This window comes from Crocodylus porosus, unplaced genomic scaffold, assembly GCF_001723895.1.
Source record: "Crocodylus porosus isolate Cpor-Errol unplaced genomic scaffold, CroPor_comp1, whole genome shotgun sequence".
In the NCBI taxonomy this organism is placed as follows: domain Eukaryota; kingdom Metazoa; phylum Chordata; order Crocodylia; family Crocodylidae; genus Crocodylus; species Crocodylus porosus.
Window position 1 is genome coordinate 104,692,836 of NW_017728886.1, and position 23,943 is coordinate 104,716,778.

General features: G+C 41.4%; 1 protein-coding gene across 1 annotated transcript in view; it reads left to right on the top strand.

Annotated features, from left to right (window-relative positions):
* ANKS6 (ankyrin repeat and sterile alpha motif domain containing 6) overlaps positions 1-23,943 on the top strand; it is a 72,716-nt gene extending 48,773 nt beyond the window's left edge. Inside the window, exons 11-18 of the mRNA XM_019536821.1 lie at positions 1,012-1,177; positions 3,572-3,738; positions 6,575-6,764; positions 8,935-9,051; positions 13,361-13,428; positions 19,563-19,679; positions 20,898-20,994; positions 23,281-23,943. Of these exons, the coding sequence (XP_019392366.1) occupies positions 1,012-1,177; positions 3,572-3,738; positions 6,575-6,764; positions 8,935-9,051; positions 13,361-13,428; positions 19,563-19,679; positions 20,898-20,994; positions 23,281-23,330 (972 nt within the window). The 3' untranslated portion in view covers positions 23,331-23,943. The remainder of the gene's footprint in view (positions 1-1,011; positions 1,178-3,571; positions 3,739-6,574; positions 6,765-8,934; positions 9,052-13,360; positions 13,429-19,562; positions 19,680-20,897; positions 20,995-23,280) is intronic.

Consider the following 23,943-nt stretch of genomic DNA (forward strand, 5'->3'; position numbering starts at 1 on the left):
CCGTGTCATTGGTGCCCACGTGAATAAGGAGCATGGGGTAGTGGTCTGTGGGCCGGAGGAGCTGCGGGATCCTCTCCGCAATGTCTCGGATATCAGGAGCTTCTTTGGGTTGGAGATGAGTTTAAGGAGTAAGGTTTGTTTTTCTCTATACTTTGGGCCTTAATAGCCAAGAAAGAGGCTTGTTTTCTAGTCTGGAGGTTGGTGACAGTGGAGGAGGACATCTAGAGTTGTATGTTATAGCAGCTGTAGGTGGAGGACAGTAGAAAGCTAAAGTTGATGGCCAAGCATCTACAGGATGAGGTGTTAAAAGAGATGAATTGGAGGATTAAATGAAGGAGAATGGGATCAATGAGCAGGAACGTAAATATTAGGTAGTTAGTGTATATAGGATACTTATGGCAGTGTGAGAGAGAGGACTAGAGAGGAGAGGCATTCATGAAATCAGACAGTGAGAGTACTCTCTGAGCAGTAGGCTCAGAGCCACAAAAGGGCAGAAAGGACTGGAGGATGGGATTTGAACTAGTGGGTGGTGATGGGTGGAATGAGAAGTAAAAGGAGGAGGAGGTGGTTAAAGCTGAAGTCTTGAGATTGGCTAGGATATCAGTAGCACTGTCAGTGAGGACACTTGTGGTAAAATGCTGAAGACAGTAGGTTGGATAGAGTTTCAGAACAGGATTTCACTGTATTAGTTGTAGTTTAGTTAATATAGAGGAACAAAGGTACAGTAGAAAGAGAGGTGGCTTATTCAAGAATGTTTTTATCAGATGGGGACATTAGAAAGGACTCTGTATGTAACTGTTATGTATGTCTCATGTTCTGCCATTTAGAAATAAATCTAGTTAATTTTATATTAATACCTTCTTTTTAATTGCAGTGTAAATTCACAGTGCTCAAAAAATTACGTTAATTTCTGTTGTCCACTTTGATCCTTGGAGCTAGCAAGCTTACCTTACATTTTGCAGAACTGAGTTTTCTCCAAGAGATGTAAAAATCTTACTTTTGCTCTTTCAGACATCTGGAAGCAAAGGTTCTAGACCAGTCAAATTGCCTGCTTTTGTACGAAGACCTGCTTCTCCCTCAAATTCCAACACTTTCAACCATTCTCCTCATTCCTCTGGTGGATCCAACAACATAGCTGGAATTAGCAGACATGGTGGAGAACTGCATAATAGATCAGGTGCATATTATTTTTCTTTTGTAAAAAATCTTAAGACTGATTCAGCTAGGTAATCAAAGTGCATAGAAAAAGTAAGAGTAACAAGATTTGTTTTTGAAATGCTTGCTTCTGTTATCAGTGAAGTAAACAGCAACATTCACATTAACCTAAGTAGAACAGGAACTACTGGCTAAAATTCTATAGCCTTCATTATATAGGACAGGGCTGTCAAATGGGTGGCTTGCAAGCTGCATCCAGCCTGCAAGGGGTTAAGTAAAGCCCACAAACTCTTGCCAGGTTTCTACTCCCTCCATTGCTCCTTCTGCTGAAGTGACAGCCGGAGTCTCTGGGGCAGGGCAGCATGGCATGAGGTGGCCTGTATCCCAGAAAATTACTGTGAAGCACCTGGAGGAGAATGAGATCAGGGACAGCCAGCATGGATTGACCAAAAGCAAGTCATGCCCGACTAACTTGATTTGCTTCTATGATGAAGTGACAGGCTCTATGGATGGGAGAAGAGTGGTAGATGTGATTGGTATACCTTGACTTAAGCAAGACTTTTGACCCCATTGCCCGTGACATTATCATGAACAAGCTAAGCAAAATATAGATTAGATCAAAGCACTGTAAGGTGGATACGTAAGTGGGTGGATCATTGTGCTCAGTGAGTAATTCTCAATTGCCCAATATCGAGTTGGGAGGAGATATCAAGTGAGGTTCCCTAGGGGTGTATCCTGGATCCAGTAGTGTTTAATGTCTTCATTAATGATTTGGACAATGGGATTCAATGCACACTTAGCAAATTTGCAGATGACACCAAGGCCCCTAGCAGGCGTTCAGTTAAAGCCATGATCTGATCTTACCTGTGATCTCAACAGTCACTCTTCCTCCTATGCTACATGTGCATGGCAGGAGGTGTGATTGTGGCTTCAGGGATCAGATCCCAATTATACCCTGTTGATAGTACAGGGGAAGCCTGGCAACATGATCTTAGGCTCCCTTAGCACTGGCAAGTAGCAACCTGGGTGCCTGGTGCACCAAGCTTGGAACACCAGTCAGCTGATCGGCACTTCCAGTCTTGGGAACATACTGGAGTCCTTGACCCTGATGTGCTCCTCAGGCTGGGCACTCCAGTTAGCTGACTGGCGTGCCCAGCTTTGAGAGCACACTGAAGCTTGTAGGAAAAGGTACACTGGCCACAGCTCCAGTGTGCCCTTCATCCTGGCCACACATTCAATTTAAGGTGTGATGGAAACACAGTAATTACAAATTAATTAATGTGAAGTAATTAATTAATTAATTACAAATTGCACATATTTTGTGTAATAACTTTGTGGCCAGTTCTGTTCTGTTGTGCCATTCATTGCATGAACTTGTGCCAAGGTTACTACTTACGATTTGATTAATTAGTGGAGTTGGATGGAATTGTTGACACTGGAGCAGTAATTCTTAACCAGGGTGATCCAGCACCTCAAGATACCATGGGATCTTTTTAAGCGTGCTACAAGTTGTTGCATAGTATTAGCACTGCTAGGTGTGCAGACAGACATCTACATATGATTCACAAAATAATCCTGGAGATTTCAAGTAAGGATCCATAGTGTCAAAAACTTTCTAACCTGTTGTAGTTATGCTGAGTTCTTTGCAACAGAAATATTGCTCTGTTATTTTTCCGTAATGAAAAAACAAGTGAAAACTAAGAGCTGACATTTTCTGAGGGGTGCTTTGAATCTAATGAGTGGGCCTGCAGTCTAAAAAGGTTAATTCTGGGCACAGGTTGAGAAATGGGCACAGTAATTCTTAGGCACACAGCTGATAGCCCAGAGGTTGCAAGTTTGAGACCATAGCAGAAGTGCTCATGGTGCAGAATTCTGTTAAATATCTTGTCACATAAGGAAAAAGAAAAAACCCTTCGTGGAACAGGACTGGGCCCATAGACAGGCCTATTTGCTGAAATAGGACATGTTCCTACAGCTGAAACAGGCACATTGACCATCTGTATGTGAGGAACTTCATGGAACTTCAGTTCTCAGATCAATACCACCTTCCAAGTGTCTGCTGCCAGCGGCCCAGCAAGAGTAGGAATTTCCTGCAATGAGGCTGGGAATTTGGGAGTTTTCCCCATTCTGACTGATTTCTTGCCTCCACAGATCCACCTCAGAAAGGAGATAGAAGGACATCCCTTTGAGTTTAGGCCTATGTCCTTTCCCTTAAGAAACAGTAGTTGGCATTGCAGTCACAGGCCTGTCTGTGGAAGGATTCTGGCTCATGCTCAGTCATGTTCAGGATTGGAGGTTGCAGGGGAGGAGCAGGAACAGAAATGGGTTGAAGCTTAATGAATTTATAAAGCTATGTTACTTTATTAAATGTGTTGCTTGCTTATATCTGATTTTTTTTTAATTTTCTGTTCCTCAGGTGGCAGTGCAGACAGTGTTTTATCCCAAATTGCAGCTCAAAGAAAAAAAGCAGCTGGTCTGCCTGAACAGAAACTCAATCAGCAGCATAGTCCAGTCTCCACAGCTCCTTCATCCACTCTGCCTGATCTGCAGACTGCTCAGGTCATTGACAACGGTATAGGAAAGGTATGCTGATACTAAAAATGCTAATTAGGAAACACCGCTGAGTTCTGAGGCTATATACATTCTTCTGAGGGGTTAATTAAGGTGGTAGAAGTTACTAAATGGGCTGTACCTTGCAATGCATATGAATACTAGGCCTTGTTATTTTTTTATAGGCATTTTCATAAAAGGCAGTTTTTACAGCTGATTATCCCCCTCACAGCAGTACTGAAGAAATAGTTGTATTTTCAATGGTCGCAGGAGGCTTGATTGGCCTTGAGGGGCTTAAGAAAATATTTATCTCCACATGCATTTTGCTACACCTGGACTTTGCCAAACCATTCCCATAAAAGATAATGCATCAAGTGCCACTCTAGGAGCTGCATCCAGCTGGCTGAATACTTAAAAAAAATGATGTCCGTGTTCCTTCTATTCCCACTGAGGGTTTTTCGTTGTCAAGACAGCATTTGACGAATGGCAGCACCTTTTGGAGAGTGCCCACTACCCAGACCAGGTCCATACAGACCAGAAGAATCTAGAATATCTCTAGATAAATCAGAAGCTGAATCCATGAAAAATATGCTGGTCATTTTTTTCCCCTCACATTTTGAGTTTATGATCACTTATCAACCTGGCTCCTTAACCTGTGCCACCTGAGTGGCTCTGGTTCAGAATCTTAGATCTGGTCTGACTGAAGAGTAACCATGTCCATCTTGTTGTCTGTCTTCTACCAAGCACCTTATCAGTGGCAGCAAGTGCTTGGCTCCATATTAGAGCCAGTCTAGAGACAACTACCTTTGGAAACCTTCTTGCCCTTTGTACTGGATTTGGGTTACAATCAGAAAAGACATCTTTATCAATGACTACCTTTTCCCCCAACCATCTGCCTTCCCAGTCCTTCTTCAGAGACCTTTCTCACAAGAACCTTCTACCAAAAAAGTAAATTCATAGGAGCTGCTGAAGATGTTTTTTTGGAGTGTAGGACAGTAGATTTTTATGCCGGAGTTTTGGCCTATGCAGAAGAAGAGCGGAACCTTGCCCAGTCCTATGCCTAAGGAGACTAAATAAGTATATTTCTATCAGAACAAACAAATATACAAGTAGTCTATTTGTTTCTCTCAAAAAAACCCAGACTCAATGAGTGTATTTCTTTCAAAACACTTGCCTCCATCATTTCAGCTGATCAAGATGGGTTTGATGCTCCCAGCTGATGAGACGTGTACTATCACATAATTATCTGTCCACATCTCCCAGTTACCTAAGGGTATATCTGTACACTGCAAAACAGTACCATGCAGAGATAGTCTGGGCTAGCTCTGCCCATGTTAACTCCAAAGCTAGAAACAGTTTAACTGGAAGTAACATGCCAATTAGCCCAGCTGCAGCACTTTTACTTCTTGTGTGGGCAGAACTAGCTCTGGCTATCCCTGCATGGCACTATTTTGTGCCATATAGACATACTCTGATTCATGGTTGATCTTAAAAATTATCTTCTCAAAAGTACTGCCATGGACTGTCCACAGACCTAAGAGTTTACGAAGTGTCTAGTGCTGGAGGAAGTGGTAAAGCATCAGAAGAAGGGGACACCTGTGTTTATACACATCTAGGAATGCCTGTAGACATGCTGGATGTCTGCTTTAATGTGCTGTAATTCCAGTGCATTGGAGCAGACTCAATTAATTGAGTCAGCTGGAGTGTAATAATTAGCATGCCCCAGCAGCCTCAGCGTCTTATGTATTCACTGTCCCTGTACTTAAAAATGGTGGTGAGGGCACTTTAAAGCTTGTCAAACGAGCTTTAATTAAAGTGCTCCCAGCAGCATTTTGACGCATGGGATGCTGAAAGCATGTGACACTATGGGTGCTTTAAAGAGCAGCTCCTAAGAGCCTTTCTAATTAAAGCACCCCCTGCTGCTGGAGTATGTGTAAAGACACCCTAGGTAACTAGCTGCTTGCATACGTGTCCTGTGTAGGAGCCATAGAAACTCTAGAAAATGTCTTCTCCATATTTTCCTGCTTAAGGCTCTTAATACATTTATAAAAATCATTTTTTTATACCATTGTGGGTAATGGACTTCATAGGAGCCATGAAGGACTTCGTAGAAATCCTCTCCTTGATGATGAATTCTAGTCAGTGTAGGCCCTGTTAAGCAAGATAAAGCCACATAGAACATATTGGTACAGATTGCCTCTGTCTCTTGGCCATCTGTTGGTATTCAACTCCATGACATTGCTTTCCAGACTTCTTTTGTGGCTCCTACACTTTGGTCCAACTGGTCTATTTTCTGGCAAGGCAGATGAACAAGAGGCTGATAGTTGCATCTTGTATCATCCATCTCAGGGCACAACTGGTGGCTGTACCCCCCAGAATATATTAAACAAGTTATCATTCCTCACTGCCCCTCACTAGTAAGAGTGATCAGCGATTTATCAGGGACAGGTTGCAGATAAAATGTTGAAAAAACAGAAGTGTTAAATAAAATTAATTGTCAGTCATACCTGCAAAGGTGTCTTATTGAATCAATAATTGCAATGTATCTCTAAATGGCTGGTATTTCAGTTAAATCTGTGCTTGAAGGAATTTTTTATCTAGCGAGAAGAAGCCATCAACCTTTATAAACAGAGTAACTTTAATAAATATTTGTGTTTTGGGAGAGTTATTATTTTGTTCTATTACTGAATGATTAATGTATACATCTTTTCTTTAATGCTATTTTGGGTCAGCCTCTTGGCTCATGTAAGTAATTGCAGCTCCTTTAAATTCACTGAGACTAAGCACAAGATTAAGTTAAAGTGAACTGGCAGTTTCAGTTAACATAAGCAAATCTGGTTTTTTGTTGTTGTTTTTTTTTTAATTTTAGCAGAAACTGGAGATGAACAAAAGGCCTACATCCGGGACCTCATCAACATCTAAAAGCACATCACCAACTCTTACACCATCAGCATCGCCCTCTGCATCTCCTAAGGTTCAAGATGCAGAGTCCTTGCTCTCTTCTCACAGGCAAGCCAAGAGTAATGGTGGCTCTAGCAGTGGAACTATCACTGATGAAGGTGAGTAGATTACTACAGTCACATGAAATCTATCAAGAAAAAAGTTTTAGAAGCCATAACATACTGGATTTGTGTATGCTTGTGAGAAGCAGAGTGAGACTCACATCCTTTTTAGAAATTTTGAAATAGTCTTTTCCTTACAGTTCGAAATTGGAAGCTCCTTGGCTCCTTAGCTTCTCTAGACCAGTTGTTTCCAAAGTGGGGTGCGCAAGACGATCCATTAGGGTGCGGGAAGAAAATATTAGAACTTCTATTTATATTTATATAAATATACATTATATTGGGGGTGTGTGCTCAAAAATTTTTTACTGATAGGGGTGTGCGATCAAAAAAGTTTGGAGACCACTGCTCTAGACCTCAAAGGGTTTGAGCTCTGTCCACATACATGACTTTTTTTCAATGTCTGTGAGCCCCAAGCTGACCCTTTTCCACATTCAGTGCTATTGGCCTGAGTATATATATATACATCCTTTGCACTTTGGCTTTAGTGCTGACACTCTCAGTCATTTGCCCTTGTAATGTTTTTTTCAAATGCAAGTGAAATTAGTATCATTTAATTGAATATATTAATTAAAAACAGTTCTTTTTGCTAACATGCTTTTGGCAAATTGATGTCAGCAGAGTGCTAGTACTTTTTAGGTAATATGGTATATTGTTTTTGTGGATTCCAGAATATATTTAATGTTTTGTTTTAATATATAAAATGTGAGAGTCTTTCCACGTTGTATCATTTTTAGTTGCCATTTTGGGGCTAACTCATATATTTGTTAAAATAAATTAGCCTGTTCTATTAACATTTTAAAAAAAAGTTGATTTTGATACTTCTGGAAATGAGACAAAATAACATTTTTCCTCAGTGATATCTAAGAGAACTTTATGATGCATTCAAGTTTGTGTTCTGTTTTGTTTTTGCAAATGCACTTTACTCTTCTTAGGAGAGGCAGGGATGATTCTGCTGACACTTTTCCTAATTTAATACTGTGAAGCTACTCCTTATTTATACTATTTTAAGAGAAGAGCAGAATTTGACCCATTATGTGTTCTCACTAGCTGGTATATTCTGGCTGTTATATATTTCGTTAATGGAAGAAAGCCATTTAGTTTTTAGTTCATGCCATTTTAAAGGGATGGTTTAGGGGTGCACACCTAGAGAAAGAAAATCCCTTTCTCACACACAAAAGGAATCCCCTTGTGTAAAAACTGACCCACGGGTTAACCAGATCCATGGCTGCACCATTGGTGCCATAGTAGTCTAAGCTTCCTCAGCAGTGACATGGGGTGTTTGTACATGCCACATTTTTTGCCCTTTCTTGTGCTGCAGTGGCGTGACTGCTTGCATGAGAGGGTTTTCCGGATGCTTTAAAAGTCTTTCTGGTGCATTAAACTAAAACTCCTCGGACATAGTTTAGTCTGGCTCACTGCAAATTACACAAAGGCACTCAAAGATGTGTAATGAGCTTTTTGTTCATCAGATGGTGCTACAATTTTTTTGTAGCTAATCCCTTTGAATTGCTGCTGCTTTTGAATTGCTTCCACTTATTATTTTTTGTGCCGTGTGCTGGCTCCCTGCTCCCACAGCTGCATGGCAGGGCATGGGATGGGAGGCCCTGGGCTGGGGAAGGCAGTGAAGAACTGTCCTGCTTTCCTGCGGTTCCAGCTGAGGACTAGGTTTAATTTGTTCAAAAACCTAGTGCATGCAAACAATGATGCTACTCTCCAAAGCTTAATTAGTTCAAAAACGTAGTGTGTGCAAATACTGATGTGTTACTCCAAAATAAACAAGTTTAAATTTTATAAACCTATTTAATTTAATGAGTATTAAACCCCATGCCATGTACAGGCACCCATGAGTGATAAATAGCCCTCTGCTGGTATTGGAGCCATGATGCCGCAGGTATCCTTCGCTCCAGTTCCTTACTGTCATTAGCCATAGCCAGGCATTCAGAGGTCCTGTGCCAGTGCCGGAGCTGCATTAATATATTCAGCAACTGGAGAACATACACTTGCAAATAGTGACAAGGAGAATAAAAGCAATACAAAGGGCTTATAAACATGTTACGCTTTTTCTTTTCTTCATATTAAGGTAAATAAGGCATTTGATTCACACAGGTTCGTATAGTAAAGGAACAACATGCAGTGTGCCTCAAAGATTTTTATGATCTCTTTTCAGGTAACCAATTGGTGGATTACCACAAACATGTTCCTAGTTTGAGAACCACTGATATAGAGAATCATGAAAGAAGAAACAATATCAGAGTAAAAGGAGTTTGTGAAAACTTGGAGAAAGGTAATTTTGCTGTATTAGTGTTACATATTATTAGAGAAATTAAACCTGAGCATAACAGAAGCATTAGGTCTAATGGATAGACCTCTTAGATCTTTTTTATCCACCGCAAAATTACGTAATCGTGTAATCTATACATTACTTAGTGCCTGCCTTTTGCATTGGGTCTTTTTAGCTGACAGTAGAGTGGTATTATCCCCTCCTATGTCCTACCCTTAATGTTCCTGTTAATCTAGCCCAAAACCACATTCACCTTCTTTGTGACTTTATCACATTACAGACACATGTTGAGTCTATGATTCACCAGAACTCCAAGATCCTGCTCCACAGTGCTGCCATTCAGCCAGTTGTCGCCCATTTTGTGTTTGTGTTTTTGCTTATTCTTCCCTAGGTGTAGCACCTTGCATTTGTCAGCACTGAACTTCATCCTATTGTCTGTAGTCCAGTTTTCCAATTTTATCTATATCCTTCTGAAATGTACTCCTGTCCTCAAGTATGTATGCAGTCCTTCCAAGTTTTGTGCCATTTGCAGATTTGCTAAGGAAGCGTTCTGTTCTAGCTTAACTGTTCTCAGTGGTGTCAGATGACAGAACAAGAAGCAATGGTCTCAAGTTGCAGCAAAGGAAGTTTAGTTTAGGTATTAGGAAGAATTTTCTTACTAGGAGGGTAGTAAAACACTGGAACAGGTTACCCAGAGAGGTTGTGAAATCTCCATCCTTGGAGGTTTTTAAGACCCAACTAGACAGAGCCCTGGCTGGAATAATCTAGTTGGGGATGGTCCTGCTTTGAGCAGGGCATTGGACTAGATGATCTCCTGAGGTCCCTTCCAACCCTAACTTTCTATGGTTTTATAAAACAGTGGCTTTCAACCTTTTTAATCTCACGGCATCCCTCAGAACATACCAGCTCTTAGCTTTCGCTTGTATTTTGACTATGGAAAAATACTAGGGCAATTTTTCTGTTGTAAAGAACTCATAAGGACCACAACAGGTCAGTATGTTTAACACTGAAAATCTCTGGTTTCCTCTTGTGAATCATATGTAGTTGTGTCACATTTCAAGGGGAAAGTCTGCCTAGGGATTTCCCCAAAGGGAGCCTCCTTGCCACCTGCTGCAAGTAGCCTGGGCTCCATGGTAGGCAGCAGGGGCTTGCCCAGGGGCCAGGCCTGCTGTGGCAGGTGTCTGGGAAGCTGCAAGGCACTGCACCAAGGTCTGCAGAGCCCTGGGTTTGCTTGTTGCTGGCAGTAGGTGCATGCATGCCTCAGAGCAGATGGTGGGGCAGCTACCAGAGGCTCGATCCTTGTGGCAGTGTAGCCCCATCCCCTTTCCCACCATCCACTCCGAGGCACACGTGCACCCACCGCCAGCAGTGAGCCAGGCCAGGGGTCCACAGACCTTGGTGCAGTAGCTTGCAGCCTCTTGGCCACCTGCCACAGCTTGCCCAGACTCTGGGCAGGCCCCTGCCGCTTGCCATGGAGCCTGAATTGCTCATAGCAGGTGGTGGGGAGGATACAAGCCACTGCACGGAGGTCTGCAGAGCCCTGGCCTTGCTTGTTGCTGGTGGTGGGTGTGTGCACGCCTCTGGGCAGATGGTGGGGAAGGGGCTGTGGCTGTGCTACCACAATAAGGATGGGGCCCGTCACAGCTCCCCTGCCATTTGCACCTGGCAAGCCAACATCTTATAAGTTGAGATGTTTTTGGCACTCTGGCCAAAAACGTTGCTGACCCCTAACTTGTATATTCTGTTTACATCTGAAGGCGAAAGGTGTTCACACTGAGCCTCCCAAATGTGTTCCCCATAAGATCTCCAGCCGGAAACTTAGATCACTTAGCTTCTTTGCACACCTAACTGTGCTAATATTGTGCAGCACTTTAAAAAGATCTTGAGCTGGGGCCTGAAACAGTAGATAATGGAATTTTATGTCACATAGTACCTTGCCTGTGTTTCAGCACAACTTTGTTGTTGACAGCAATCCCTCTAAGAAGATGTTATTTTTCCAAGAAATAGGGAAGTCATCAATATGTCTGTAGATGACTGAGGAGGCCGATCTAAGATCCGCATTTTTGATTACAGACATGGCAAATAGTTCTGGGAGGATGGAATAGAGCCTGGTGATGTTGAGTCACAGCTCTTTCTATTTATCTCTCTCATCTCTCTGATTCCATATTGAGGTGAGTTTGTTTGAAATGATCAATGCCTTGTCATACATCATGGTGCCAGACTCAGTGCTTACATTTCCCAGATATTGATGTTACTATTGTATTTTTTCAGATAGGTCTTCAAGGTATCCTTGAATCTCTTCTTTTGCCCTCCTCTAGAGTGGTGCCCATCAGTGAGTTGGGAGTATAGTACCTGTTTTGGGAATCAGTTGTCAGGCATCCTTATGACATGTGGTGTCTAATGGAGCTGGTGCTGTATACACATGGCTTCAACGCTAGTGGTGGTTGTTGAGCCAGGACTCTGGCATTTGTTTTTCTGTCCTTCTAGTTGATATGGAGGATTTTTCAAAGCTATCACTGATTGTAATGTTCCAAAGCTTTCAGGTCTTTCCATTATGTCATCCAAGTTTCACGCCCATGTAGTAGGGTAGAAGTGATAATAGCCTGCTAGATGAGAAGTTTGGTTTGGGTCCTGATATCAACTGTCATCAAAGGCACAATTTCAGAGATGCTCAAAGGCAGCAGTGATAGATTTTATCTGGTGTCGAATATCATTGTCTGTTTACTTTTTGGGAAAGGACGCTACCCAGATAGGGGGAATGCTCAACCTTCTCCAAGGGTTACCCTCTAAATTGTAATGTGTGGAGGAGCAGATGGTTGTTTCAGGGTGGGCTGGTAAAGGATATTGGTTTTTGTGAAGTTGATAGTGAGTCTAAGCATTTTATATACTTCACAAAAACAGTCACGAGTGACCTGGCACCCTTCAATTGATTGGGCCCACATTATGATTGTCAGCATATTAAAGATCAGTAATGGAGGTGTTGGTTATCTTGGATATTGGAACATAACCAGTTGATGTTAAAGAGATTCTGCCTATACTGTATGACGCCAGATGGAAGTCAGTCATCAATGAGATGCAGAATACCTGTGATGTAAATTGGAAAAGAGTGTTTGTGCAGTCACAAATCCTTGCTTAACTCCAGGTCTAATAGTGAAGTGGTCTGTTTCTGAGTTCTTGCTTTGGACAGTTGCTGTCATGTCATTGTGAAGAAGTGTGATATTAATAACAAATTTTGGAGGGCATCCAAATCTCATCAGGATCTGCCATAGGTCCTCTCTGTTGATAGAATCAAAGGCTTTAGTTTGGTCAGTGAAGATCACGTAAAGATCTCTGTGTTGCTTGCAGCATTTCTCCTGCAGCTGTGTAGCAACAAAGATCATATGTGTTGTAGCTCTGAGTGGTCTGAAACCGCACGTGAGGACTCAGGTAGCATCTCCTCAGTGAGGAAAGTGAGTCTGTGGCGAATACGGGTGAATATCTTCCCAGCTAAGGAGAAGAGTGCAATACCACAATAATTACTACAATCCAATCCATCTCCTTCCTTGAGCATGGTAACAATTCTGGCATCTCTCAAGTCACTGGGAATATGTTCTTGTTCCCAAATTTTCATAACAACAATGTGTAGTTGATGTGAAAACTTTTTTAGACTTAGACTAGATGAGCCTTTGATCTAATGTGGAGAAATAAAGAAGCACTTTGTACAGGCAAGCAGAAGGAAGTTCCTTCTAGCTATCCAGGACTATTTTTATGAACATTGACATCTACTGGTATAGTCTGTCTGACTCATGCTGATCTTTCTCTCTTCTCTTTTTTATCTGCCTTTGTTTCCTTTTATCTTCATGAATGAGTTACTTTTCAGGTACTCTCCCTATGTCCTTGGGAATTGAGATTTTCTGGGTTATTCCTGAGAACTGTAAAATCATCATCATTTTGCCTCAATTTAGGTACTCATTGAAATAAGTTATTATAATTTTTTGTTAATCAGGGAGGTAGATTCAGGTGAGTTCAAAGGTAGAAGAAAGGAGTCTTGGTCACCCAGCCCTACTTTTAGTTTCCATGCTAACACAAGTGGACTTGAAATACTGCTAATGAAGCAGCATTGATTTAACTGAGGTAAGACTAGGTGACTAACTAAGCACTGCATCTATAGTACACATTCAGAATAAAGGCAGACTTGTTTTGTACATGAGTGCGTGCCTTAGGTGTTGGCCTTCATTATCTGTGATTTTCAGCAAGTAATTTGTATCTTTCCAAGAGATTACTGAGATTCAGTTGTTTTAAACTCTAATAATAATAATTATTATTATTACAGATGAGCTCACTGGCATCCTTAAAAAATTGTCACTTGAGAAATATCAACCTATTTTTGAGGAACAGGAGGTAAGATTTTTTAGATATTTAATTTTTCAATGTTTTAGCATGTAAGTTGACTTCATACCTGAAACCTGTATTCTGTTGCTGGAGTAAAAGCTTAACCTCAGGTACTTTTTGGCCGTGGTATTTACATAAAAATTTAGCCCCAATTGCAGAACCATAATTCCATATCTCAACTTTAATTTGTAAATTCTTCCCAGACTTTCTGGTTGAAGAAATTATCTTGAAAATTCAAAGTCAGTGTTAATAGGTTCGGTAACGTGTGCGTGGTTGTACAGGCAGCATGAAGCAGCAAGCTCAAGAATTATGAGGTATCATGTTCATTGCTGTTCGTCTTCACGGACTTTGTGATTCCAGGAATGTGGACTGTTTTGTTGGCTTCTCAAGGATTTTTCACCTTCCTTTGAAATGTTGGATACTGGCTGCAGCAAGGGTTGGAAGTTTTGATTGGTGGTACTGTTGGTATTCATGTACAAAGTACAGAGCTGAATAGTAGTTGCCTATAGAGTGAGAAAGAAACTTCCTTCTCCTGTAAGTATTTCAGGCAGCAGTCCTACAGCCTTTTATTTAGGAAAATGTACCAAATAGTCATAATGATCCCTTTTATGCTTAATAAAAATCTATTTAACTGAATTTTCAAGACTGATTACATATTTTGGTGCTGCCATTTTTAGATGTAAAACTTAAAGGAGCTAAATTTTCAGGTACCTGGATTCTAAAAATCATGATCTGAAAACTGAGGCAATCAGAATCTCTGTTTTGATGATGATGTGGACAACTAAGACAGCAGGTAAAGACAGCACGGTATATCTTTTCAGAAGATGCAAAGCCACTGCATATGCACACCATCCATTAATGGTGCCATCAAGGACACCTCCAAGTCAAAGTACATTTATCGCCTTTACCTTAACCCTCTAGCGCCATCCCCTGCAGGCATTTCCAGTCATACCATGTAGTGCTGCTAATCCTCATTTCCTGAGGGGTAGGTCGGACTCCTGACTCACTGCCACCTCAGGGCAGGTGCTTTGATCCCATTTGTCAAGGGGAAGTCTGCTTAACCTATCTTTCCTTTCTCATGCTCCATCTCTGCTGCCTAGAAGGTGGTTTGAACTATTTAGCTCCCTGCTTACCAGCTGCCCCTTGTTTTCATTGAGGTCAATTTTACAGGTAGGCTCCAACAAACTTCAGGGCAAAGAACTGCCCCTGGCACATGGTCCTACCTAGTTGGAGAAGCACAGCTGAATCCTTCTGGGAATGTGATCTGAATATGCTAAAGTTCATTATTTTGGCAAGAGCAATTAGAAATCACACATGGAAGATACCAAGCCAGCTTCCACAGCTAAGAATCCAGAGTGGGCACTGAGTATCAGGTCCATGTAAAACAGATGAATTGCATTGCGACAGGCACAAGTAATCTGTCCCCGCTCCCTGGTTTTCTCCCCCAGAGTCTGGTGCCTCTGGTGGCCCGAATGGCCTGTCCACGTTCCCTGACCTCTTTCGTCTCCTATCTCTTCCCTGCCGTGACTTGCTGTAAAATATATATCAAAGGGGAGACTGCCTTCAGAAGCAAGGGTAGCCTACTTGGTGCCTATTGCCTCTACTCTCACCCCAGAGGTGTATTCCCTCTTTAAGAGAGCCTTGGTTGCTTTAGGGACTAGGATTGTGACTTCTAGCTGCCCCTATAGTCACACCCATGCCTTGCAGATGTCAGTCACTGTTTAGAGGGGGGGCCTCTGTCCCTGACTTCATCCCTGGTTCCTCAAGCCTCAAACTTTGGTTGGGACTTCTGCCTTCCTGGCTTCAGCCCTTTTCCTCTAGCTGGGCCCCCCAACCCAGGTCTGTTGTCCTGGACTTCAGGTTTTGTGCCACAGCCCTGTCTTATCCTGTTGGGCTTCAGACCTCTGGCTTTGGTCTCTCGTGGCAGCCCTTAGGGTCTCTGACCCTGGCTAGGCAGTTCTATACTGGGTGTTTCTCCCTATGCCTGAAGAAGGGTGCTCGTGCCCAGAAGCTTGCAAAGAACTTTGTTCCAACTACTCAGTTGGTCTAATAAAAGATATCACATCTACCCGAAGATCCTTGCCTGCATACTTTCCCCTTAGCTGTCTTGCTCTTACTCTTGCCCTCGCTCTTACTTTTGCCCTCACTCTTGCTCCTGTGGGTAGCTTGGGTGTCCATGGGCTTTTTTTGTATGAGCTTCCCTGGGGGCTCTTTTCCCTGCAGCATGCAGGGCCAGACTGCCTCTTTTGGCTCAGACCTTGGGCTTATATAGCTCACTACTTTCCTGTCATGTGGCACTTCAGCCACACAGGAAGTTGCCCTTTATTTAGGGCCAGCCTGTGCTCTTGTGCTGCACCTCCACACAGCCAGCTTAGCCTGATGCACTCTTAAAGTACTTCCTGGCTCCCTGTTACAAGCATCTATAAAGGAGCAGAAGATAATATGGATTCCAGGTTCTCCCCAGCAAGCTGCCTTTGTTTCAAAGAATTCAGTTCAGTGTTTGCAATGGCAATTGGTCCCAGTATCAAGTGTCTAGTCTCCCATGATGCCACCTCTGTTCCAGATGACCCAGATCTGTCCCTCCTGAATATAGACTTTGTAGACTGAAAGCTCCAAAGACTGCTCAGTAAGTGAAGTCAGGCTGTTCACTTCTTGCATTGCTACGAGTCCTTCAGCTTCGGTGTGTTGTGACCAGTTTCATTGCAGGAAGAAGCCACTTGAGAGGCTTGCACACGAGAATTGTCATTTCCCTGCTGATGCTTATCTATGGTACCACGTCCACTGAGTCAATTTAAAAGAAATTACCTTGTACTCTGTCTCCCAGCAGGAGCCTACATGACTACCCCATACCTGCAAACAAAGCATGCACACAAGAGGTTCCTTTTTATTGTTTTCCTCCTCTGTTGCCTGTGTGGTGTTTGCATGCCAGTTGCATAGTTCTGTTAACTCAGGGTTAACTCAGTCCTAGGCTTTCTCCCAGACCTTGAGAAGGTGACTTCGGCTCTCTGCTGGTTTCCCAGCACCACAGTCTTCCTTCTTTCCCTCTGGAGTGAGTTGCCTCATGTGATGCTGATGCTTCCAGCCTTGCAGCCCCTGGTCTCTTCCCAGACCCTGAGAAAGTGCCTTGGGCTGGTGTTCCAGCAGAAGTCTAGCACCCCCTCTCCCCCCCCAGCATCTAGCATCTCTCTCCCCCCCTCTCTCAGCTGCTTTCCATGGGAATCTTTTAACTTCCTTTATGCCAGCTAGTTATTCTTATTAGCTGGCCCACTCCTCTTGGGCAGATGTGCAGTCAGGTTTCACTGTCCTCAGCTGATGTGTGCAGCCTGCTACAAGTGCCTGCAGCCTGCTACACACCATGTATATAGTTTATTTATTGCCTCTTTTTTCAATTTTTAAATAATTTATTTTAATTTTTGAACACTTACACAATTTATTTTGCTTTTTTCAGTGTTGAGTTGTTGTACTTAATGGCATGCTGTTTTTTGCATGTTGTTTTTATGACCATTCACATATTTACTCTTCCAAGTTATGGTTGTACTTTTTATCCTGCCAGAATCTTCACACTGCCTCTCAGGCCCCTGGCACACATTACACTTAAAGCATGATCAACCAATTAATCATGTCTTAAGCTGTAACCTGGCCACATGTTAAAGGAATTAATGGCATCATAAAATAAGGAATAAGTCACAAAGTTATTCCACAAGAAATGTGTAATGATAACTGCGGCTGGTTCCTATGATGTCATTAATTGAATGTGTGGCCAGGTACACCCCAGTGGCTGGGAGCCTGGATCAAATGACAGGGCTTTCATTTGTGGGAGCTCATGGTGCACTCCTGCAGCTTGAAGCCTAGATCAAAGAATCGCGCCTCTTACTATGAATGTGTGGTATAGCAGGAAGCGTGATTGTATAGACTGTGCATCAGTTCCCATCACTTCTTTACCTGTACATCTGGCAGGGGCCTCAGTTGTTCAAGTTCAAGGAAAGTTCATGCTACTCAAAGCCAGTGAGCTCTGTGTTCTGAGCTCTGCTGCCAGATGATGTATCCACTGCCATCCTGTAGCTCCTGCAAGTGTGACTGCGCATTTTGTGAGGCCTCATGCTCTCAGCCTGTGGTGTTGGGTCAGGGAAAAGTCCATTTCTTCAGGTAGAAATTCTGTATTCATTGCTGGTCATTCTTGTTTAGGGTATCTCAGTACTATTTACTAGTTATTCTGCTCCAGAATTGCTGGTTAACAGCTGGGAAGCACCTGGATATTTTCCCTGGTTTTTGCACTGCCTTTGGAAAAGCACTTTAGCATCCTATCAGAGCAGCTGCTCCTACTGGCTATGATAGTGAATGTCTCCAGTACTGGATCCATGATGGCTTGTGTAGCAACCAGGCAAAGCAGAAAAGTGTCACAGCACCTGCAGTGGTTTTCAGAATGTGGATACTTGTCTACCCTTGGCATCCCCAGGACTGGAAGTATAAGCTGGCCACTGTCTGAATCCTAGATGGTGCCTGGTTCCTGTTGAGCAAGGGTCAGGAGATAATTCTTTTGAATTCTTGTGATAATTCTTGAGAATTTAGTGCAGTAATATGCAGAGCCTAAGGGCTGCTACAATATGAGGGCTGGATGGTAAAAGCTATGAGTCACAGTTGCACTTTGACATTCTTGGGAGTGGAGGGGGGTCAAAAAATAAAAACACAGACATACTGAGGGGGGAGGGGACCCATCTACACAAGACTTTTACTGGGGTGCTGCCTAATTATCTCTGCAGTAAATGTCTCAGTGTCTATGCATGTGGCCTTATTAGGCTGCAGGAAGCTAATAAACTCCACAGCAGGATAGTGCTTATATTTTCAAATACTATTCTGCTGCAGAGTTTTTTACTCCGTAGCAACGCATGTGTAGATGCTGATGGGCTGGCTGGGGCACAAGGATGCTTCAGTTGACAGGAGCTTCCTGCTGGGTAGCCCCACAGTGAAGCTTCCTCATGCCCCAGCCAGCCCCTCCATGGTATGTTGAGCCAGGCAGGAGCAGCCCCCTGACAGCTGGGGATGCTCTGACCTAGTTCAATGTGCTTGCAGTCCCAGGTGCATGTTAAAGTGGTGCTCCTGGGAGCAATAAACTCTGGTGCAATAGGCAGTGGAGTTTATTGTGTTACATTAATATGCAAGTGTATATGCACCCACTGTGTATTAAGGAAAAAAAGACGCCTTGTAACATCTGCAGATCTGCAAACACTTAAGTCTGGTTACACACGCGAGTAATCCCAATGAATACAACTCGTCATGTGCATAAAGTTCAGTATGTATTCTGAGGGTTGATGCCCCAAAACTGTAAGTATAAAAATTGTTATAATCATATGCAAGTCTCTAAAGGAAAAGGTAAGGAGTATATTTAGGAATACAAGAATGGTATGGCACTTTGAGTTCATTAAATTTTTTTCCCTTATAATTTAAACTTGTTTATCCCCCTCAGGAAATCAATTTTTTTAACTGAATGAAAACCTGTTCTATGCAAATCTTGAGGAATGAGGCAAAAGAATAGGAAAAATGGCATAGCATCAAGAGTTTAGATAAAAATCGTAGAAGGAAGCACAGAGAGAATATTAGAAATCTGTAAGCAGTGTACGTGAAAATAAGATCAGTATGAAAAATGGAAAAAAGCCTGTTTTTATCACATGTTTATGAATACGTCATTGAACTATGGAACAATAGAAATTGATTTGTGGATAAGGCCTAACTGATTACAGAGAAAACAGTGGAAATAGCTGCTCACAAAATGTCAAATTGGCACGGCAAACAAAAAGAAGTTGAGAAAAAAAATGTCATCTTGGGTTCATCCATCACTACTATTTGCAACAATAGCAGGTATAAAAATGCCAGACAAATGGGTTTTTTTGTATTGATTGTGTCTAATTTAATTGTTTTAAAAAAATGCAACCACAGAGATATAATTTTGGTGAATTACCTAAGTAAATTACTGACAGGAGATTTTAAACTCAAAAACAATCAAAATAGTGTAAGGGTGCTGTTTGGTGATAGTCTATTGTTTGTTAAATGTTTGTGTGTGTTTATGTAATTAAAGATATATTACACGTGTGGCAGAGAGCCAGCGTCTACCAAGGTAAATATATTTCTATTTCTTTATTCAACAGGTAGATATGGAAGCCTTCCTCACACTTACTGATGGTGATTTGAAAGAACTGGGCATTAAGACTGATGGATCCAGGCAGCAAATCTTGGCAGCTATTTCCGAATTGAATGCCGGAAAGGTATCATTTGAAATAAGACAGAGGATGAGCTGGTTTAGGATTTTTTTTTATAAAGCAAATCCAAATATAGGACATAAAAAGTTGATAGACTTATGAGAGAGAGGTTTGATATATTTTATTAGTTGTAAAAGATACCTCCACCAGTGCTATTTTTTGTCTCTTTCAATAACTACTTCTTTATTCAGTACAGTATTGTAAAATTATTCACTTTGCTCATTCATCCACTAATAAAAAAAAGAAGTTACTGGTGAGCGAAATATTGCTTATACAACAGCTATATGGACTTCAGCTGTTATCATGGCAAAGAAATCCACCTACCTTTTTCTTTTGCTATCTTTGGAAGCAAAAGGATAGTATTGTTTTGCTACAGTTGGACGTCTGTGGCATTCTGCATAGCCCTTATAGCTGTGTCAGTTTATTTTGTATTTGCAATTGAAATAAGTAAAGCAGAAGAAAGAGAATGCATCAAGCGATAGCATGTTGAGGCATTCCTGCAGCTAACCTATGTGGCTCTTCTCAAGCCCTATACACAATGCACACTTACTGCGCCTTTCAGAAGTGTAGAATTTGGAGGGGTAAGAGGTACACATTTCAAAACCCAGGTTTTTTTGATACTCTCTGTTTTCCTCCTGGTCAGAGTAGAGAAAACCATAAACCCAGGAAAAGCCCAATGAAAAACTGTGGACAGTATTTGAAAAATCATATGTAAACTTGAATGTATCATACATGAGCCAGCTATCCTGATGAGAAGAAGATTGATTTTAGTGGATGAATGAAGAGAAACTGAAGGACCTTGATGGGAAATGGGCTATTTACATTTCAAGTCCTTGGAATTTAAGGTTCAAAGTAAAACCCAACCCCGTTCCAGCTGACAACTAATTCTAAAAGGTTTCAAGGCCATGAGGTCAGGCACCCAGCACTATGGTGGGGCTCTTTGTGGCAAAGCAAGGAAAAAGAATAGGGTTTCCCACCCCTAATTTCCATTAAATCTAAGTTTCATCTCCAAAAAAAAAAACATTTAAATGCAAATGTAAATTTATATTGTTGTATGTCTGAAGGAGCTTTTTTAATTAGGTACAATACATTTTGAATCTAATTAATTTCCTTTCAAGATCAGACATGCAGGTTTTTATATGTGTGTTTTACCCTTTCAAATACATTATTGATTTTACGGAAGATAAGAATGCCTTTCTTTCTATTTTTGTGTTTTTTCTAAAGGGACGTGAGAGACAGATTTTACAAGAAACTATACACAACTTCCATTCTTCCTTTGAGAGTAGTGTTAGTAACACCAGACCTCCTGGCAATTCTCAGTGTAAGTATTACTTGAACTCAAATTCAGTATTTGACTTCATTTTCTTAAGTCAGGACAGTATAGACAGACAAGCTAGTAAATAATTTGGGGGTTAAAGATTCCTACCTGTCTGTGTCTTTTGATACTTTAAGAGTAAAAAGTCACAAATTTGTAAGATTTTTATAGGGGTATATATTGAGCTGTGTTGGTCTAAGGACATAGGCAGACAAGGTTCTTTGGGTAAATCTGATATCTTTTATTAGACCAACTCAGATTTACTCAAAGAACCTCGTCTGCCTAAGATTTTTATATATGCTTTAATATGCTTAAAAAAGAAAGAGTATGCGTATGGGTTTCCAATACTCACATGCAGACAACTCCTTCAGAACACTTGAAATTGCAATATGCAGTACATATTTGGGCATAGATAACAGTATCAAAACCCAAGCTGAGAGACTGTTTGCTGTATACTTAATTGATAGAAAGATTTGGTGAATGGAATTACTTCACCTATTATCATAATCAAATGGCTCTGTGCAGAGGGTCTTTACATTGGTATTTCAAATCTTCCATCTTCCTTTGGATGCACAGTTTAATCAGCATCCTGTGGAAGATGTGGGTGTGCCTGAGGATTTGTTTGAAGCACTTATTTTACTTGCTGTAGGAGATCATCAATCCTGTGATTTTGCAAAGTGGTGTCCCAAGTTTCTTTAGTTAGCTTTGATGACAATTTATCCAGAATCAAAAACATGCATTAACTTGCACCCTCATCATTAACAATTCAGAACATTGGACCAGACTGTAGGGGCTTGAAGAAGATTGGCTGCTTAAATTCTGGGAAAATGGCAGAATAACATGTCTCTGTCAACACCTTAAACTGCATTGAAGAACCCTAAAAGCAGGGCAGAGAATAGAGGTCTGGAGAAAATATGAAAATTAAGTATGATACCTCAGAAGAAGAGTGTTTTCATGTCAGTAGTGTAAGTAGTCCTCTTGGCCCGTCAGTGAGGACATGACTCTTAAAACAAGAAATGCTGACAAGGCTGAAGGAAGTAAGTTGACTACTAAAGTCAGTATTGTCTGAATTCAAGGCATGGAGGACCAGCTTGTTCCTCAAGATTCCTGCTGTCAAAGAGGAATTTTGAGTGATGTGGAGGATAGAATCACTGGGCTTGGAACCTGCATTGGGAGAAACAGCAGAAGAGAAGAGATGGAGCTGCATTACCGCATAAGTTTGCTGGAGCTGGAAAGAGAGCTGAAGCCTGGAATGTATCACATGGAAGACAGAGCAGGGAGGAGTGTGGTGGGGAAACCAAGAGTTAAAACGATGCCTAAAAAAGGAGAAGCAGTAAAGCCCTATTTGCTATTTACAAATCTTGATTAAAGAGTTTAATATAAGGTTGGAGCTGAAGATAAAAATGGAGTGCATAGGGCTCTATTGACCATGTCTAGGGCTGTTAATAAACCCGAAGATTTCACTGTGAAGTTTCACAGTAATCATAAAGAATGTGATTCTGGAAACCAGCGAGAGAATATCCAAGGGTTGTGCTCCCAGGCCACATGCTTCAGTTTTCTGATCTTACTGTAAAAAGGCTGTGATGGGTGAAGGACATTAAAGCAACAAGAGAAACTGTACCCCTGTCACTTGGGATAGCGATCTGTAGGCAACAAAGATCTTATGTGTTAGCAACTGATAGAGAATGGTTGAAAAGGATAGTGAAAACCATGAAAAGGAGGGTGAGATGCGCACTCTGAAGAAAGGACCATTATTAATCTAAGTGGAGATGAAAAAGAAGGGCATTTAGTACCTCAAGATGAACCAGAAAGAATTAAATGAACAGAAGCAGTTGAAAAATAAATATAATTCTTTCAGTAACTGATATACAGAGATCCTGGTTTTCTCTGATTTAAAAAATCCCCAATTTTCAGATTAAAAAAGTAACCCCAAATCCACATTTTTCCACGATTAAAAAGAAACACTACTATATATATCTCTTGATATATTAGTGGTGTTTCATTTTATTCATGGAAAAATGTGGATTTTGAGTTGTTTTCTTTATGTCCAAAAATTGGGGATTTTTTTTTATCAGAGAAAGCCAGGAACCCTTCTTATACATATACATATACATATACATCACAAAATAAATCTCAGAAACATTTTTTTTGCAATCTTTTAGTTGGTCTAATAAAAGGTATCATCTCTGAACCGAGAGTTCTAGAGTTTTGCATTTCTTATTGTCTCAGACCAACATGGCTACCAAATACATCCGTTGCCAAAAACAATCTCTCTCTTTCTCTTTCTCTTAGCACCTGGATGTTGGATAAGACCACATGAACCTGTTCCCACTAAGCGGTAGCTTTTGGATAAGGAACTGTTATTTTGATATCTAGGGTGTGGACAAGTGAATCCAAGTGTGCTGCAAAAAACTTTGTAAACTTAACACTAACCTGCAGTGTCTGGGTGAAGACTGTGCGCAAGGCTTCAGGTCAGCAAAGGTTTTCTTTTAAGAACAAATAGTCTCATTGACTTTAATGGGGTATCCTGCATGGTTAGATTTAAGCCTATTAAGTGCTGTGCTGGTTCGGGGTCTATACTAGAAACAAAGCAGGAAGTGCAACAAGATTGATAATGTAAAGAGATGTGTAGTTGACTTTGGTCTTCAGAGGTACTACACTGGAAGGCTTCCAGAAAGCTTATATTGGCACAGCTAAGAACCACAGAGGTGTGTGAAAGGAGACAATGAAAGTTGTTGCCAATTATGAGAACTTGTGTACACGAGTGTCTGACTTGAATTTGCCACTACAGAATATTACATCAGTACAATTGAAAAAGACTTTAAGGGTGTGGACAGGGGAACTCTTGGAGCCCTTGCAGAAGGGGAACATTTCACGAAGGCTGTGTACAAGCATTACATTTAGAAAGCTGTAACTGATAATAGACCTCAGGGACAAACATCACACACAGACTGG